General features: G+C 45.6%; 1 protein-coding gene across 1 annotated transcript in view; it reads right to left on the minus strand.

Annotated features, from left to right (window-relative positions):
* The window catches only part of HMCN1 (hemicentin 1), a 655,003-nt gene that overhangs the window by 503,004 nt on the left and 132,001 nt on the right, over positions 1-19,998 (minus strand). Inside the window, 3 exon segments of the mRNA XM_044300627.1 lie at positions 12,564-12,705; positions 14,325-14,455; positions 17,778-17,972. Coding sequence (XP_044156562.1) covers positions 12,564-12,705; positions 14,325-14,455; positions 17,778-17,972 — 468 coding nt within the window.

Genomic DNA, 19,998 nt, shown 5'->3' on the forward strand with positions numbered 1-19,998 from the left:
GGTATGACCGGTTCTGCCCCCCTTCCACAGCGCTTTGGGGGAGAGCCAACTCAGTGCCGAGGTTTCCTTAACCAGGTGGGCATTTACTTCGAGTTGCTGCCACATGCCTTTCCTACTGAGAGATCAAGGGTGGGCTTCTTGATCTCGCTGCTCTCGGACAAGGCCTTGGCCTGGGCCAGCCCTTTGTGGGAGAACAACAATCCGGTGGTTGCCGAGTTTTCCGGTTTTGTTGCTTCTCTTCGGAAGGTATTCGATGTGCCGGCTCGTGCTGCCTCTGCTGCGAAGCTCCTTATGTCCATCAGACAGGGTTCACGATCCGTAGCTGAATACGCCATTGAGTTTCGTACCCTGGCAGCAGAGGTGGGCTGGAATAATGAGGCTCTGGTCGCTGCTTTCTCTCATGGTCTCTCGGATGCCTTGAAGGATGAGGTTGCAGCTAAGGACCTACCAGTGGAGCTCGAGTCTCTTATTTCTTTCCTGATTTTGATTGACACCAGACTCAGGGAGAGACCTTCCTTTAAGGAGAGCCTGCGGAGGTCTCCTAACAGATTGGCGCCTACGTTTGCTGTCCCACCCGTGCCTCCCTCTCCTCCCACGCCTCCTGGGGATGACTTGTCTGGGGGTGAACCCATGCAGCGGGGGTTTGCTCGCCTGTCTGAGGGGGAGAGGGCACTCCGGAGACGCGAGGGCCGATGCATGTACTGTGGTCTCGGTGGGCATTTTCGGTTGGCATGTCCGAACCGTCCGGGAGAACGCTCGCACCTGAGGTCCTGTCGGGGGCAGATCTTGGGTGGAGTCTCCTCGTCCCCGGTTTCCCGTGTTGACAAACCACTGATCACGGTTGTCCTCTCCTGGGTCGGGGGCTCGGTGACGACCCAGGCGTTGGTGGACTCTGGTGCTGGTGGTTTGTTCATTGATAGAGTGTTCGTTGCCGCCAATTCCATTCCTCTGCAGCCTCGAGGTTCCCCACTGGCTCTTGAGGCGATAGACGGCAGACCCCTTCTGCCGCCACACGTGACTCATGAGACCCTTCCAGTGGGGATGGCCATTGGTGCCGTTCACAGAGAGTCGGTCTGTCTCCAGGTTATTTCGTCTCCACACTACTCGGTGGTCTTGGGGTACCCCTGGCTCCAGAAGCATAATCCGACTTTCGATTGGAGATCGGTCGAGATCCTCTCGTGGTCACCGCAGTGTGGGGCTAGTTGCATCCATGGGCCTGTCAAGTTGCTGTGTACTTCCTCGGACTCTCTGTTGCCTCCTGAATACGAAGAGTACCGGGATGTATTCGATAAGGTGCGCGCGGTTGCCCTACCTCCGCACCGCCCATACAATTGTGCCATAGAGTTACAATCCGGTGTCGTTCCTCCTCGTGGCAAAGTCTATCCACTGTCGGTAGCGGAGAATGAGGCCATGGAGGAGTACGTGAGGGAGGCGCTTTCACGCGGACACATTCGCAAATCCTCGTCCCCGGCAGGGGCTGGATTTTTCTTTGTGAAAAAGAAGGGCGGCGAGTTGAGGCCTTGCATCGATTACAGGGGTCTCAATCGCATCACGATCAAGAACGCTTACCCGATACCCTTGATTTCCGAGCTGTTCGATCGCCTCAAAGGGGCCACGGTCTTTACCAAACTCGACCTGAGGGCGGCATATAACCTGGTAAGGATCAAGGCGGGCGATGAGTGGAAGACCGCGTTTAACACCAGGACCGGTCATTATGAATCCTTGGTTATGCCCTTTGGGTTGTGCAATGCGCCCGCAGTCTTCCAGGAATTCATCAACGATGTTTTCCGTGACCTGTTGCAGCAGTGTGTGGTGGTCTATTTGGATGACATCTTGGTATATTCTGCATCCATGGAGGCCCACATTCTGGATGTCAGACGAGTGTTGCAACGCTTACGAGAGAACAAGCTGTTCGGTAAGCTTGAGAAATGCGAATTTCACCGATCCCAGGTAACTTTCTTAGGTTACATCATTTCCGCTGAGGGGTTCTCCATGGATCCTGAGAAGGTTTCGGCTGTCTTACAGTGGCCCCAGCCCAGTGGGCTTCGTGCCCTGCAGCGCTTTTTGGGCTTCGCCAATTATTATCGGAAGTTCATCAGGGACTTTTCCATGCTAGCCAAGCCTCTCACGGATCTGACCAGGAAGGGCAGTAATCCTCAGGTCTGGCCGCTCGAGGCCATCCGAGCTTTTGAGGCTCTAAAGTCCGCCTTTGTGTCGGCTCCGATTCTGTCGCATCCCAACCCTGGGTTGCCTTTTGTCCTCGAGGTGGACGCGTCTGAGACGGGAGTAGGCGCCCTCCTGTCTCAGCGTAGAACACCAGAGGGTCCTCTGCTTCCTTGTGGGTTTTACTCCCGGAAACTGTCTTCCGCGGAGTCCAACTATCAGATTGGTTACAGGGAGTTATTGGCCATCGTGCAGGCCCTTAAAGAATGGAGGCACTTGCTCGAGGTCTCGGTGGTTCCGGTTCTCATCCTGACGGACCACAAGAATCTGACCTACCTCTCTGAGGCCAAGAGATTGACACCACGTCAGGCCAGATGGGCTCTGTTCTTGTCACGTTTTAATTACGTGGTCTCCTACCTACCCGGCTCCAAGAACATCAGAGCGGATGCCTTATCACGGCAGTACTCCGAGCTGTCCGGGGAGGAGTCGATTCCGACTACGGTCATACCCCCGAATCAGATCCTGGCCGCTATTCGCACCAGCCTGACTTCTCCTCTGGGTGAGCAGATTTTGGACGGCTCAATCTGGTGCTCCCTCTGGGAGACCCAACGGCAGATGTTTTGTGCCTGAGGAGTTGCGCACTCGGTTGTTGCGAACCTACCATAACTCCAAGGCCGCGGGGCACCCTGGAAAGAATCAGCTGTCCTGGGCGGTTTCACGTCTGTTCTGGTGGCCTTCTCTACGTTCCGACATCGCCGCATATGTAGCGGCATGCTCCGTTTGTGCCCAGAGTAAGTCCCCTCGGCACCTTCCGTTGGGCCTTTTGCAACCCATAGCCACCGGGGAGCGTCCATGGTCACACCTGGGGATGGATTTCATTGTGGACCTCCCTGCATCCCGAGGCCATACGGTCATTCTCATGATTGTGGATCGGTTTTCCAAAATGTGCCACTGTGTTCCTCTCAAGAAGTTACCCTCTGCACAAGAGTTGGCCTCGATTTTTGCCAGGGAGGTCTTCCGGTTGCACGGTTTGCCCAAGGAGATTGTGTCGGATCGGGGGAGTCAGTTTGTGTCCAGGTTCTGGCGCGCCTTTTGCTCCCAGTTGGGGATTCATCTCTCTTTCTCCTCGGCCTACCACCCTCAGTCCAATGGGGCCGCAGAACGATCCAATCAGGCCTTGGAGCAATTCCTTCGTTGCTATGTCTCCGATCACCAAGACAATTGGGTTGACCTCCTGCCTTGGGCTGAGTTTGCCAGGAACACGGCGGTGAACTCTTCCTCTGGGACGTCTCCCTTCATGGCCAATTATGGGTTCCAACCTGCCGTGTTACCGGAGGTATTCTCTCCCCAGGATATTCCGGCTGTGGAGGATCACCTTTCCGTCCTACGTGCTTCTTGGGTACAGATCCAGAGGTCCCTTGAGGTCTCTGCGCAGCGCCAGAAACTCCAGGCTGATCGCAGACGAGCGCCCGCTCCTTCCTACCAGGTCGGAGACCGCGTATGGTTATCCACCCGCAACCTCAACCTTCGAGTGCCCACTCCCAAGCTGGCGCCTCGCTTTGTTGGTCCCTTCCGAGTGCTTCGCAGGGTAAACCCGGTAGCCTATGCCCTTGCGCTTCCTCCTGGCATGCGGATCTCCAACGTGTTTCATGTCTCCCTGTTGAAGCCACTGGTGTGTAATCGTTTCACTTCCTCGATTCCTCGGCCTCGTCCGGTCCAAGTGGGCAATCGTGAGGAGTATGAGGTGAGCAATATCCTGGACTCACGCCTGGTCCGCGGCCGGGTGCAGTTTTTGGTCCATTGGCGTGGTTATGGTCCAGAGGAGCGTTCCTGGGTTCCCTCCGCAGATGTCCATGCTCCTGTCTTGCTCCGAGCCTTCCACGCACGCTTCCCTCAGAAACCGTTCCTTACTCCGCGGAGGAGGGGCCCTTGAGGGGGAGGTACTGTCATGGTCTTACCTCCTTGCTGTTCCCTTCGTTTGACATGTGCTGGCGGCCATCTTGGTTTCTGGGTTTTCTTGTAGCCTCCCACCCTGCGGCTCCTCCTTCCCACTGGGAGGAGCTGGATGCCTAGCTCATATATATAGGAGGTCTGTGGCTTCAGTTCCTTGCTTGGTCCTCCTGTGTTCACATGCTTCCAAGACTGCTGCTGCTTCTGGTTCCTGATCCTGGCCTCGTCTGACTACCCCGTTGGTTCCTGATTCAGGCTTCGTCTGACTACCCCGTTGGTTCCTGATTCCGGCCTTCGTCTGACTACCCCGTTGGTTCCTGTTCCTGGCTTCGTCTGACTACCCTTCTGGTTCCTGACCTCTGTCTCCGCAAGACCCTGCTTCGGTTTAGCCATCCGTTCGGACTTTGCTACGGCTTGCTCTTCAATAAAACCTTCTTATTTTCCACTTATCTCTTGTTGTACGTCTGGTTCATGGTTCCATGACAGAAGCTCGCAGGTCCTTTGGTCTTGACATAAACACCAGGTTTCTATAACAACCCAGCCATTTTTCTTCACTGTTATAGCTTACTATTAAGGGGGAGTGGTGCTGTGGAGGTCATAGTTAAGGGGGAGTGGTGCTGTGGCGGTCACTGTTAAGGGGGTGTGGTGCTGTAGAGGTCACTGTTAAGGGGGTGTGGTGCTGTAGAGGTCACTGTTAAGGGGGTGTGGTCCTGTGCAGGTCACAGTTAAGGGGGCAGGGTGCTGTTAAGGTTACTGTTAAGAGGACGGGGCATTGTGGAGGTCAGTGTTAAGAGATGGGGTGCTGTGGAGGTAACTGTTAAGGGTGTGGGACACTATGGAGGTCAATGTTAAGGGGATGGGATGCTGGGGAGGTCACTGTTAAGGGGGCAGGCTGCTGTGGAGGTTACTGTTAGAGTTCTTTCACACGAGCGTGTCCATTGCGGGAATCACGCTTCATGTGAGAAAGGGATCATACGGTCTGAACTACAGAAGCGGATGGCATTAGCATGATTACTAATGGTATGTGCCTTAGCGTGACTTTTCTGTAACTGAATCATACTGACATCATTTGATTATATTGTTGTAATTCCCAGTTTTTGCTAGCAAGAATGGTTTCTTGTAAGTTTGGATTTTCTAATTGGAATTAGAACAAATAACAGTCAAATCAATAAATTCAACTGATTCACTGTAGAATCTGCAGAAGATGGCAGCATTTTGTGAAGCCTTTGCCTCAAAACTTCAATATTTTCTATCAATGTTTATGTTATTCTATGTATAATGTAATGGAGTGTTCTAAGTACCCAGGGTAGACCATTGTCCAAAAATGTAAATGTACTCCTGCTAATACAATAAATCAGTAAGATAATTTACATTATTATAAATAGAGTATAAATAGAACTCATCAAGTGACATGCTATAGAATGGTCGTAACAAAAATGATAATTTGGCCACTTACAGTATATATAGGTAACAATCTTCAGAATGCAAAGACAATATTTACTGTAAGTGTATTCAAGCTCTGTTAAAGGCTATGGACACCTTTTGGGGCTGTTGAGGAAGGGAAGAACCCCGATTACCCCAGAGAAAAGACTTGACATCCGCCCCGAAGTCCCTGTAAGACTTCAGAAGATTCCTCTTGGCTTTGGCAAAGAACTTAGACATCTCCTGATGGATTTTAGCCAAGAGGAAAAGATCATACAACGTCTTCGGGAGACGGAGAAGCAAGCCACCATTCAACTCACCCATGACCGAACAAAGATTATCGCGGTTGCCACAGCATTGGACAAGGACTCAAAGGTTTAGTGGGGGGAGAGTCTTTTCGGATACAGTCCTAAGACAACGTCATTTTTCAATTTAATAATACACCCGGTGATAGTGCTTCTGGTTCTGGTTGGACTCATGTACCTTGGACTATGGTGGATGTATCGGAGAGTCAAGAGACTAACGGACCAACTAAACCAGAACCAGACGGCACTTCACGAAGTCAACCGTCGAAGGCTCAGGACTTGACTCTACAAGAAGTCCTGAGGCCTAATCACCCAAAGGACAGGACAATTGGACTGAACTCTTGGATTTAGGGGGGTTGGGGGTTATTGTGTAAATAGGTGGTGTGAATGGGGATAAGAATAGGGCACAATGGGGACAGGCCCCCTCTGGTTGCCATTTGCCACTTTGACCCCTGAACGGTAAGGATCATAAGGGAAAACCTGGATGTGTAGTGTAACGGAGGTATTCCCGTTGTTAGAATTTAGGTACCGTGACATCACCTCTATTGAAGGAAAAAAATAAAAATATCTGACCTGCCTTGTAAAGACTGATTCAGCTGTCCATGGGAAAACCGCACCCATCCTTCGATCAAGATGGAACAAGACATGCTTAAGGAGAGTTGGCGCAGAATGGAGACTGAGACTGCAAGGGTGGACCCACTCCAGATTCTTTGGGCGTGGACGACACCTGAAGATCGGCAGCAATGCAGAGAGACGGTGAGAGTGTGGTCATTCTAAACTTATCAGGAGTGACCGACACCGGAAGAGTGAGAGAAAGACCAGTCAAAGACTGCAAAGTTCAAGCCACTCCGGAAGTCCAGAAAGAGATGACAGTAGGAGGGGCTGAAGAGAGTTCCTGGGAAAAGAAGACGACGGTGTATCCTGTGGATGGGGGAGTTGGTTACGGTGAAGGGCAGGTCGGAGGAAGTCGTTGGGTTAGATGATGTCTAGGTACCTAAGAGACAGGGTGCACTCCGGTTTTCCTGGACCATCACCAAGGATGGGGTTGAGCGGGGCAAAGATGCCTCCACCCTTCCCCCCAAGATATTGTCGTATTTCCGACAACAGGGGGATTGTTGAGGAAGGGTGGCACGTATGTGTATATATATATATATATATATATATATATATGTATTGGCGGTGCATAATGTTCCCCTCAGAGGGCGATGTGCGCAGATGTGCCCAGCACCTGCGCCCATCCGCCTCTGATATTCCCCAGGGGCTCATCCATGCCCCTGTGGGAATTCATATAATGTGCCCCGTGAATGCATATATATATTGTAAGAAGGAACAAGGAGCCGTCTTTGACGGAAGATACGTGTCACCGAGGTTCCTGGCCTCGGTGAGGTAAGAACCGGGTTTTTTCCTGAAGTGTCAGGTCTGTAGTGCAATCTGACACTTCAACTGTTAGAATGGCTGTAAAGCCAATCCGGGCCGGTTCTTATTGGGAGCAGCCAAAGAGCAGGGTGGGTGGCTGTTCCCCACGGTTCCAGGCCGGGTTTTGGCTGGAATATATAAAAACCCAGCCAGCATGTTCAGGTGGTGGATTATCCTCCATGACAGAGGAGCTGAGGAGTCTGTGGTTTGGAGACACTGAGTCATCTGTTTGTGTGAGCCATAGGCTGGGGAAACAGGCCACTAAAGACTGCTGCGGACTCTGGGTGAAAATCATCTGCTGACCAGGTGACGTCTTTTTTGCACTGTGAACTTTGTGTGGTGTGAACAGGCACCAAAACTGAACACTTTCTTTTGGCTTGTTTTCTTGCTATGTGTGAATAAACACTGAACTTGGATTTGAACCTTGTTTTTGCCTCTGTACTGCGTCCGCTTACCCTGCCTACCAAAGCGAATCCCCACAATATATATATATATATATATATATATATATATAATCTGCCCCTTAATATATATATATGCCCCCTTAATATATATGCCCCCTGAATTAATGTGCCCCATTATCATATGATGTCCCATAGAATGCCCCCTTATCACACATAGCCCCTTATCATATAAACCCCCCCTACATGGACCCAGATGCATCAATGTGAATGTGCCCCAAGCATTCACATTGATGTATTCTGAGTGAAGGCGCCAGGATGACCGGATAAGGTCCGGTCATTCTGGTGACCTCAAAGGATTCAAATTCTAATGAATTTGAATCCTTTTGTTCTAATTATCTGCAGCCCGGCTGGAGATAATTAAGCATAATAGAGAGAGAGGAGACACCTCCGCTCCCTCTATTATGTGCATTCCGGCATCGCAATTACCAATTGCGATGTCCGGAATGCCGAGAGCTACAGACGGGAGATCAAAGGATCTCCCGCCTGTCAGCAAGTGCACGCGGCCCTGCGGCGCGCGTGCAGGGATGCACGGGCAGGCGCGGTGACGTCATCTCACCGCGCCGGCCCACGTGTCCTTTTCAGTGGTGCTCGCTCGCGCGCCGCTGTGTGGGCGGCACGGAGTGCGGGCGGCTGGACATATAAGTCCGGCGGGCCCGACACTAAGCAGAAGAGAGCCGGCCGCCCACCCTTCCTGAAGGATCATCCCCAGGACGACGAGCATCCCCTAGGCAACGAGCAAAGAGACCATAAGTATCACCCCCTCTATACCACCAACGATCCTATACACCCTCCTATCTGCCCTATACCACCAACGATCCTATACACCCTCCTATCTACCCTATACTACCAATGACCCTATATACCCTCCTATCTACACCCTCCTATCTACCCTATAATATACCCTATACCCATATCACCCTCCTATCCATCTTACCCTATATCTTACCTTCCCCTGTTGTATACCCTCGCCCCCTGTGCCCATTTACTACCCTAGTCCCTGCCCGGATACTGCTACTGTACTTACCACCCCCGATTGACCCTTATATTGTGGTATCCCTGATTAACCCTGTTGTGACCTCACCCCTACAGTTTGTGGTCTGCTTACACCCCTGTAAGGCCAACGTTTACCCTCGTCGTACCCCATAGTGATAGTATAGAACCAGGTGGGTGGGCTGTTAATATTACTTGTATGTGTGAAATGTCTAGTTAGTTTATGGGTGGAATTGGGAACGTGTAGTGTAGTTTAGGATTGTATATTTAGTGCTGTATCGTTAGTATATTGCGTGCGTAGTGTAAGTAATAAATACCGTTATATTTGTACCCTTTTGTGTAGTGTGTAATTGTTAGCTGTAGTGAGTAAGGCACATGCAGCTAGTGTAGCGATCAGTGTAAAGCATAGCGAAGGTACTGTGTTATTGTTATATAAAGGTATAAATAGGTGGAGTCATCAATAGACGGCTCCTCCTTCTTATGGATATTAATTATCGATATTCTCATAATATTGGTGATTACTATTCCCCCTTTACAGGGGAAATTCTTTTACGATTGCATTTTATTCAGTTTGGGCTAAAAATCATTTTTTCAATTGGTCTCTAACCATTTCACATCCGGGCCATTTACCCCCTTCCTGACAGAGCCTAATTTTGCAAATCTGACATGTCACTTTATCTGGTAAAAACTTTGGAATGCTTTTACTTATCCAAGCCATTCTGAGAATGTTTTTTCGTGACACATTGTACTTCATGACAGTGGTAAATTTGAGTCGATATATTTTATTTATAAAATAATTAAAAATGTACCTAACATTTTTAAAAATTTGCAATTTTCAAAATGTCTATTTCTCTGCTTTTAAAACAGAAACTGATACCTCATAAAATATTTATTACTAAACATGTCATTTTAGTTTTTTAGGATGTTAGGCTACTTTCACACTAGCGTTCGTCGGTCCGCTCGTGAGCTCCGTTTGAAGGGGCTCACGAGCGGACCCGAACGCAGCCATCCAGCCCTGATGTAGTCTGAATGGAGCGGATCCGCTCAGACTGCATCAGTCTGGCGGCGTTCAGCCTCCGCTCCGCTCGCCTCCGCACGGACAGGCGGACAGCTGAACGCTGCTTGCAGCGTTCGGGTGTCCGCCTGGCCGTGCGGAGGCGTGCGGATCCGTCCACACTTACAATGTAAGTCAATGGGGACGGATCCGTTTGAAGATGCCACAATATGGCTCAATCTTCAGGCGGATCCGTCCCCCATTGACTTTACATTGAAAGTCTGGACGGATCCGTACGAGGCTATTTTCACACTTAGCTTTTATATGCTAAAATAATGCAGACGGATCCGTTCTGAACGGAGCCTCCGTCTGCATTATTATGATCGGATCCGTTCAGAACGGATCCGATCGAACGCTAGTGTGAAAGTAGCCATAGAAGGCTTAGAATGTCAGAAGCAATTCTTAAAAGTTTTAATAACATTTCCAAAACCCACTTTTTAAGGACCAGTTCAGGTCTGAAGTCACTTTGTGGGGATTACATAGTGGAAACCCCCCATAAATGACCCCATTGTAGAAACTACACCCATCAATTTACTCAAAACCCTTTAGGTGTTCCACAAGAATTAAAGGTAAATGGAGATGACATTTCTAAATTTCACTTTTTTGGCAGATTTTCCATTTGAATCCATTTTTTTCTTTAAAAGGGCTTCTGCACTTTGTTTTAACTGACACCCGGGACCCCCGCTGATCAGCTGTTTGAGAAGGCAGCCACGCTCCAGTCATGCTGCGGCCTTCTCACTGTTTACCGCCGGCCCACTGATGTCACGACTAGTATCAACTAGCGTGGGCACGGCTAAGCTCCATTCAAGTGAACACAGCTTAGCCCCACCCACACTAGTTGATACTAGTCGTGATGTCACTGGGCCAGCGGTAAACAGCTGATCGGCGGGGTCCGGGATGTCGGACCCCCGCTGATCAGAAGCTGATGATCTATCCAGAGGATAGATGAGTTAAAACAAAGTGCAGAACCCCTTTAACACATCGAGGGTTAACAGCCAAACAAAACTCAATATTTATTAACCTAATTCTACTGTTTACAGAAACACCCCACATGTGGTCGTAAACTGATGTAAGGGCACACGGCAGAATGCAGAAGAAAAGGAGCGCCTAATGGTTATTGGAAGGCAGATTTTGCTGAACTGGTTTTTATTTATTTCACTTTAACACAATAATAGCAGTTTTGAAGCAAAAAAAAAATATACATATATTAGTGTCTCCATTGTCTTAGTTAGGGTCTCATTTTTTGTGGGATGAGGTGACGGTTTGATTGGTACTATTTTGGGGGGCATATGCCTATTTGATCGCTTGATGTTGCAATTTTTGTGATAGGTCATGTGACATTTCTATAGAGCTGGTTGTTATGAATGTGGAGAAACCTAATATGTATACTTTTTTTTATTTCACTTTAACACAATAATAGCACTTGGAGTGGCACTTTTTGTGATGTAAGGTTACAAAAATAGTTTTTTTTGACACAGTTTATTTTTTTTATGGTGTTTATCCAATGGGGTGGATCATGTGATATATTTATAGAGCTGGTCGTTACGGATGCGGCAATACCAAATATGTCTATTTTATTTTTTTATTTTCTTAACAATTTTTTTACTTAATTGATGTTTTTTTATTTTATTTGTTACATGTGAAACCTTTATTTTTATTTTTTTAACTATTTAAAAAAAAAAATTTTACACTTTGCATACTAGACCTCTGGGGAACATTTAACTTCACCTTTTTCTTTTTTTTCTTCCACTATTGATTTCTCCTGTAACAGACTGACATAGTAGCCCCAGTTACAGGGAAAATACACCCCCCTCCCCCAGAGAGGCTGTACAGCATAATATACAGCGATGTACAGCCTCAGTGCAGGGCTTATTGAGGTCTTTGGAAGACCTGACAGCTCCTGCACTCTCCCGGCCCCGGCAGTCACATGACCACCGAGCTGGGACAGGAAGCGCATAGCTCGTTGATCGCTGTGTATGCAGTGATCTAGAAGACAGGGACACCTTGGAACTGTCCCTGCCTTCTCTCTGGGTTGCCCTTCTGTCACTGACAGTAGACCTTCCGCTCTGCAGCTGCACAATTAGCGTGCAGCTGCCATCTCTAAATGGACGTTCCAGAACGTCCATTCAGAGATAAACATCCACCCGTAAGACATTTATATCCTATGGGCGGATGTGAAGTGGTTAAATCGTCAGCATTTTTTCTTATCAGTTTGATAAGTGTTTAGCTATAATGAGCATTTAGGAGGTCAGAAGATAGGAGATAAGGCTTCACATAAACCGTCATCTGCTGGAAGTCAGGGGGGGATAGTCTGCAAATAGACATATGTCACAAAAACTGCTAAAAGCTTTTAAGAAAAAACAATAAAAAAATATTTTCTAGTCCCAAATAAGTAAAATGCAATCATAACAATGCCCCATAGGTGTCCATGGCCTTCAAACACACCAAAATCACATTAGTTATTACATATAAAAATTACTCAAAAGATAGTTAGAATTTGGTACAAGATGTTGGACCAGGCTTTTAATAACCCTAGGGAATGTTTTAAAGCTACAAATTGCTTTGGATCCAAAAACATAGATTTGAGACAGTAGAAAAACGAATTGCAATTAATCATTTTTTTTATTACTGTTCTGGTCCTGTCTGGTGGATTAGGCCCAGAACAGGATGAGCACTCTACAAAAGCCCCAAATTGGATGAGTGCTGCAGCTGATATATTTATAGATTTGAGTATGAACTGACAACCTGTGGAAGGATAGAATACTACACTACTAATATAACTATATAACATAAACGTACCAAGAACATTTACAAAGAACTGCTTCTCAGAGCTCCCCGCAATGTTAGTAGCTGTACATGTAAAGTATCCTGAGTAAGTAGCCTTCAAAATCTTCATTATTTTTCCTTTGTCTAGTACAAGAACGTTATTACTCTCCACCACCTGAAAGAGAACAATGATGTTAATTTATAAACAGATAGTGATAGGAAGAGTTTACAACATGTAGCAACGCTGGGTGGTCAGAGAACTGGACTTCACTTATAGCAGCCTACAATTCATCCCATATGTATTTTGAGTAGTCAAGGACCTGTCAAGGCCATTCAGGTTCTTCTTTACTATACACGGCAAATCATTTATCAAGACTGACATTTTCATCACAGGTTTTATTCCCCCAGCACACCCTCCAGCCATGCAACAGACTAAAATCAATGGCAGCCCCCTAGTTGCGGTAGACCTCTATCCTCATTCACGCCAGAAAACTGGCGTAAATAAAGATGAATGCGCAGGCCCTGCTGCCCACGCCCCTTTCGCACCCTCACCATGGCCCTTTTTCTCACCACTGCCGAAAAGTGGTGAGAAGGAGGAATCGCAAGTTATGCAGCAAAAATGTTGTGCAACATAAATTGCAACCTTTTTTGCGCCACAATAGTGGTGCAAATAGCTTGATAAATGTCCCCCAATGTCTATGGGCAGGAGGGCCCTGATATATACGCACAGGGGGACTTATCAATTTGTTGTGTCAGAATTCACCACTTTTGAAAAGTGGGTGGGAAAGTGTACATGGATAGCCATGTTATTTATGTTTACACAAGATTTATCATCTGCAAGTTTTTGAAAGGTAGTGATAAATCTCGCAGTTTCACTTCAGTAGAGGGTTGGTGTAAAAAGTAACACCTCTAGTCAAAAATATTATGTTTAAAGACTTGCCAAATTTATCAAATCATGGGCAAAGTTTATAAATTTGGTGTAAATGACATCAACTTGTACGCAAGAAAAACGGACTTCAAAATTTTCCTTCATGATAACTTTCCCCACATGATTGGGAAAACATCTGGCCGGCTATGACTACCCCATACAAAATCATCTACTTGCTGGGGTGGTGGGAGTGACCAATTATTTCCATGACTCTAATCTGACATCACAGACAATCCCTTTAAGCTTTTCCTTCACTGAAATCAAATGGGTTGTCTAACCTCCAAGGTAAAAGCCAATCCCCTGTTCACCAGTGCTCCATCTCAGCATGAAAGGTCCCTTCCCTGCTGGCTCCGGTCCCATTTACCGGGCTCAGTTGTGGACTGTCCCTGAATAGCACATGACTGCAGAGTCTCAGCGGTCATGTGCTGGTCAGGGACACATCACTGCTGAGGCTGGTGAAGGGCCGCAGTGGTGCACATGACCGCACTTGTGGTCCACAGGGGATTGGGAACCGTAGGGAAGGGACCATTAGCGCTGGAACATAGCAAGGGTGAATAGGTGAGTGGCCTTCTTTTTTCTTTAAAGAGCTTTGGGGGTTGAACAATACTTGAAGAGACACAGCAGAACATTGTACGATGAAGTAATGAAACTTAAGGTAATGAGTTAATGTAATTCCTAGACAGTTTTAGTTTACAAAGCCCTAGCAGGCCAGTTAAGAAACTCTGTTATTAGATTCCTATGCCTACGCCATTATTATGCACTTGTTGATAAGATGTGAAGGGGTTCCATATTTTGAACACATGATGCTTCATAGGAAGATACCAGTTTAGATTCTGCTATTCAATGTGTTGTCATCACTGATATACCTGAGTGGTGCCATTATACCATGTGATGAGAGGTGGTGGGCTTCCTGTGGCATCACAATACAAGTTTACATCATGGTTTAACAAAACAGAGATATTTGTCAGTTTTTCCTTTTCTTTTATAGCTGGGGGATCTGTAAATAAAAGTTTAGATAATTAAAGACAGAAAAGGAGATTATGCCTACAAATAAAGAACAAAATATGTGGAAATTAGCAGAAGGAAGCACATGTTTACCCCGGTATCTAATTGTTGTGTTCCGTAAACTATTGCTTCCATGTGTGAATGATTCACTGCTTCTTCAGCATCTGCATTCAATTATAAACTTGGCGGCCATGAGTTATTTAATGAGGACTTGGGAAGTAAATAAGGGACAGATGAAAGTGAATACTGCAATATGGAATGCTCTAATGTTAGAACACAATGCCAGTGGGAAGGTGAGCTCTGGCACATCATCCATCATTTACAGGGGCCCTATAGTAAACTTCCTACCAACATGTTCAGTTGTTATTGTTATAGGAAGGCTCATTTATAAAGCTCATTAAACTGAATTATGTGCTCACCGCAAACTATAATTTAGGCTTTTGGAACAGGATCCTGGAAGAGAAACTTTAACCTTGGATTATCTCCAAAGTTATGACCTTCAGAAAGCAATGACCAGGCCCAGACTGACTAGATCACTGTACAGTGGTAGGACTGATATGTGACTCTAAGGGCTGTCTCACTTCAGCAATAAGCATTTATCATGTAGAGAAAGTTAATATAAGGCACTTACTAATGTATTGTTATTATCCATATTGCCTCCTTTGCTGGCTGGATTCATTTTTCCATCACATTATACACTGCTCGTTTCTATGATTGCAACCACCCTGCAGTCCATCAGCAGTGGCACCAGCCTATGGGCACTCCCACAGTCCTGGCCACGAGAGAGGACGGCGCTTTTTCCTATAGTGTGCAAGCACGAATACCGCTGCTGGATTGTGGGGTGGTAATAATCCCTGGATACCACAGTGTACAGGGTGGGCCATTTATATGGATACACCTTAATAAAATAGGAATGGTTGGTGATATTAACTTCCTGTTTGTGGCACATTAGTATATGTGAGGGGGGAAACTTTTCAAGATGGGTGGTGACCATGGCGGCCATTTTGAAGTTGGCCATTTTGAATCCAACTTTTGTTTTTTCAATAGGAAGATGGTCATGTGACATATCAAACTTATTGGGAATTTCACAAGAAAAACAATGGTGTGCTTGATTTTAACTGTATTCTTTCATGAGTTATTTACAAGTTTCTGACCACTTATTAAATGGGTTCAATGAGCTGCCCATTGTGTTGGATTGTCAATGCAACCCTCTTCTCCCACTCTTCACACACTGAGGATGTGTTTCCCTCTTTATGCACTGAAGCTGGCATGTTCCCTGAGTTTTTCCAGCAAGATGGTGCACCACCACATTATGGGTGTCAGGTCCGAGCATTCCTAGATGAACAGTTTCCTGGAAAGTGGATTGGTCATCATGGGCCAGTTGAATGGCCCCCAAGGTCTCCCAATCTGACCCCCTTAGAATTTTATCTTTGGGGTCATCTGAAGGCAATTGTCTATGCTGTGAAGATATGAGATGTGCAGCACCTGAAACTATGGGTACTGGAAGCCTGTGCTAGCATTTCTCCTGCGGTGATGCTATCAGTGTGTGAAGAGTGGGAGAAGTGGGTTGCATTGACAATCCAACACAATGGGTAGCACATTGAACACATTTTATAAGTGGTCAGAAACTTGTAAATAACACATGAAAGAATAAAGTTACGTTAAAACTAAGCACACCATTGTTTTTCTTGTGAAATCCCAATACGCTTGATGTGTCACATGACCCTCTTCCTATTAAAAAAACAAAAGTTGGATTCAAAATGGCCGACTTCAAAATGGCCGCCATGGTCACCACCCATCTTGAAAAGTTTCCCTCCTCACATATACTAATGTGCCACAAACAGGAAGTTAATATCACCAACCATTCCCATTTTATTAAGGTGTATCCATATAAATGGCCCACCCTGTATAATGTGATGGAAAAATGAATCCAGCCAGCAAAGGAAGCAATATGGACAATCACAATACATTAGTAAGTGTTTGTATTAACTTTCTCTACATGATAAATGCCATTTATCACAACCCCTTTAACACTGAAAAATATATGATGAGATTTGGAGTGGACATTAAGGCGATTATCTCATTGAAGAATTGTTCATTAGATTTTAGTTGATGCTTTTGCTGTACAGATGTTAAATAATGATTACTTTTCAAGTATTAGTGGGATGTGTTATATAAAACCCCACAACTAAAGGGAAAAAAAATATTTTTTTAAAAATAATTTTGAAGTAGTTGAATTTCTAAATAAAACTTGGGAAGCCCTTATTTCTATTTAACGTGCAGCACACCTTGGGGAGGGGGGGGTTACTACTGATAAAGATGTCTGCTTTCTCATACCTGGAAATGACTAAACATAGCAGCACCTGGGGCACCTTTCCTTAGGACTCTGCACTGTGCCATTCCTCTGTTATCCCTCCTAGAAGCCTACAAACAATTTCCTCTAGGATGTGTCCCTGCAGAGTGTGATACTGTCAGCACTGTCTGGATAGTGTCAGACTATGTAGGAATATAAGAAAGTAAATCCAGCACTTCAAATCTTCAAAGTTACGATTAAGAACATAATTGTCTGAAACGCGTCAACTGTTAACTGCTGTCTTTGTGGAGGGACTGTATCTGCAAGTTACTAATATGTAAAGAAATAAAGTGCATTTGAAGTGCTAGATTTACTTTCTTGGATTTCTACGAATAGACTTACTTGGCCCCAAACCGTGCACAGGATTTAATATGAGGAGGTGAGTTGGTAAATCTCTATTTATACATAGGAATATGTCCTACTGATAAAGGAAATGGTAACAGCAAGTCCTTCATTTATTCTTAAAAGTCCAGAAGAACAGCACAATGCATAGTCTTCAGAAAAGATTATCCAGCATAACTATATTATGAGGAACACAATTACTAAAATAGACATCAAAAGAGCTGACGGGTCCTGTTTAACCCCTTCCAGACATCCGCTGTACATGTACTGCAGGATGATGGCACAGGCTCAGGAGCTGAGTCTGCTCCATCAGCAGTAACCCACAGCTGACACTTTGCTGCAATGGCCAGGAGTGCCAATGGGTTGTTATGGCGGTCGTAAACCCAACAATAGCCCCAGCTCTGCCATCTTAATAGACTTATTAGGCCCTGTGCAGAAGTATTTCAATGTAATATACCAGTGATGAGGAGGTCAGAAACTGGATAGAGAAAGCTGTGCAGAAGATGCCAGTGCAAACTACATTCATATTTTAGAATCCAGGTAACTGCATCTAAGTAACTACAATACCATATATAATGCAAACAGCACTTATGGAAAGCATTGAAAATGAAAAAATTACCATGGACTTTAAGGTTGTACTTCTTTTCGGTCAGGCCCACTTCATTTGCCGCCACACACTTGTACTCTCCATTGTCATATGGCGTCAATGAATTGATAATGAGCAGCGTCCCATCCTTTGTAATATTAACACCAGGTTCTGCTCCTGTTAATTCTTTGTTATTGTGTAACCATTTGATTACTGGTTTTGGAGTCCCTTATTAAGGCAATATAGAGAATGTAAAAAAAAATATATATCAGAGGTTCGTCATGAATATTGTAACCTGGACATACCGTTACTGACCATAAATAGCTCAATGTGCTCATAACATGTAAAATAATATTATTTTAAAATAGGCTATCGGTTTATATGGAATATACTTGTAGTACTCCTTGAAGTTGGGAATTAATCTCTAATTTGAAGGCACTCAGTACAGAACTATTTGAATTACAAATCATATTCTTACACATGCAACCTTTTAAAAACCCTAATTAGAAAACATTGCTGGATGAGAAGAGTCCTTTAGTTGCTAGTCTCTCTGAAAGAACTGACATTGAAGAATACATGGTTTATAAAAACAATGCTAACAGAAATGCCACCATTTTGTATTTGTAAATGTGCTATAGGCCCAGCTCTGCAGAATGCCTGTTGTTCTAAAGCATTCTGCATATTGAATTAACCACGGGAGTGTAATAGTCACTAATGATAACCAAAAAGAAATGGGTACCCAATTAGAAATGCAAAAAATTAACAGAACTGGTGGGTAACTACCCAAAAGGAGGCGAAAAGGTTGCTCGCCACAGTACAGGACACTTATTACAACTCACTCAATGGTGAAAAAGTGCAAAATGTCTATATGTGGTGCCAACAAACCTAAACAGGAGCAAAGGAGTGGGAGGGGAAGGCAGACTGGGTCTCTTTCTCCCATCGATCCCTCCCTATATGTTAACACCCCAAAGTTGTCCCTAGGTGTCCCTATGCTGCGCCATGTGACTGCCCAGTTTCGTCAGAGAAGGGAGCAAGCGAGGGAACTATGTTGGCACACTAAGGGATATACTATAAGTGATCCCACAATGGCAAGCAAAATACAGCTAAATCCCCAAAACACACTGCCCGATGCGTTTCATTAACCTTGGGCCAATTTATCAGGGGACATGAATAGATAAAGTACAGCAATACAAAGTATTCAACATATAAAGTGCACAAAGCAAAATAGTCAAGAAATAAAGTGCAGCAGCCAAAACAGCTTAGCAGCAGTGGCTCCATCTGATCAGACTAATGGAGTGTTTCATCCTCATAGCACAGCCCTCAAGTTTCTTTGAAGCTGATAGTTATCCATCCGGGCATGTGGCAGCGGTGCATATGCTAGTGTGCAAATGAGCCTTTTAAATGCAAACAAATTGCACATAAGCCGCATCCCATCCGGCACATGACCCGTCACGTGATTAGAAAGCCGTGACCTTACAGTCACATGGGCCATCACGTGATCAAACGGGGGGCCAGAGCAGCAATGACAGGATCAATATAGGAAGTGTCTGTAATATACCAGGCACTCCCCTTCAGTGATGCTGCAAGGGGCGGATAAACAAGGGAGAGGATGTCAGTTAAGTCACAGTCATCCTTGTCAGTTTCTCCAAAGTGGCGCTAAATAAATTCCAGCGCCGATCCCAACACAAATAGACCAAGGCAGTATACAGTAACTACTGCCAGGTCTGAATAAAGGCTTAATATGGCAGGAATACGCAATATAATGGGACCAAACAGTCCTTATAGCAAAGTGAATCAAAGGGATTCCAGTGAGGTGAAACACCAATGTTGGATGGCACCACAGGGGGAGCACCTGGTGAAGTCAAATAAAACAACCAAAGAGAAGTTGATCATTTAACCCCATAGGTTGCATAGTTTTAAGCTAAAAAATCCACCAGGTCTCCCTCTGCAGTACCCTCCTCTGCCAATCGCCACCTCTTTGAAGGTGGGGATAGATTAAATCCTCATGAACAATACCTTAGAAAAGTCACCTCCGTGTACAAATTCAACATATTTGGCCAGAGGAGTATCTCTTTTATGACGCATATCCCCCAGGTGTTCGCCCACTCTTCTTCGAAGTTCTCGGGTTGTTTTACCCACATATTCGATTCCACAGCAGCAACCCCCTCTGTAAATCACTCTTCTCGATCGACAATTAATGAAACTTCTGATGGTACAGTATATTTTTTATGTGTAACATTACTAGTGAAGGTGC

The sequence above is a fragment of the Bufo gargarizans genome, chromosome 7 (genome assembly GCF_014858855.1).
Source record: "Bufo gargarizans isolate SCDJY-AF-19 chromosome 7, ASM1485885v1, whole genome shotgun sequence".
Classification (NCBI taxonomy): Eukaryota; Metazoa; Chordata; class Amphibia; order Anura; family Bufonidae; genus Bufo; species Bufo gargarizans.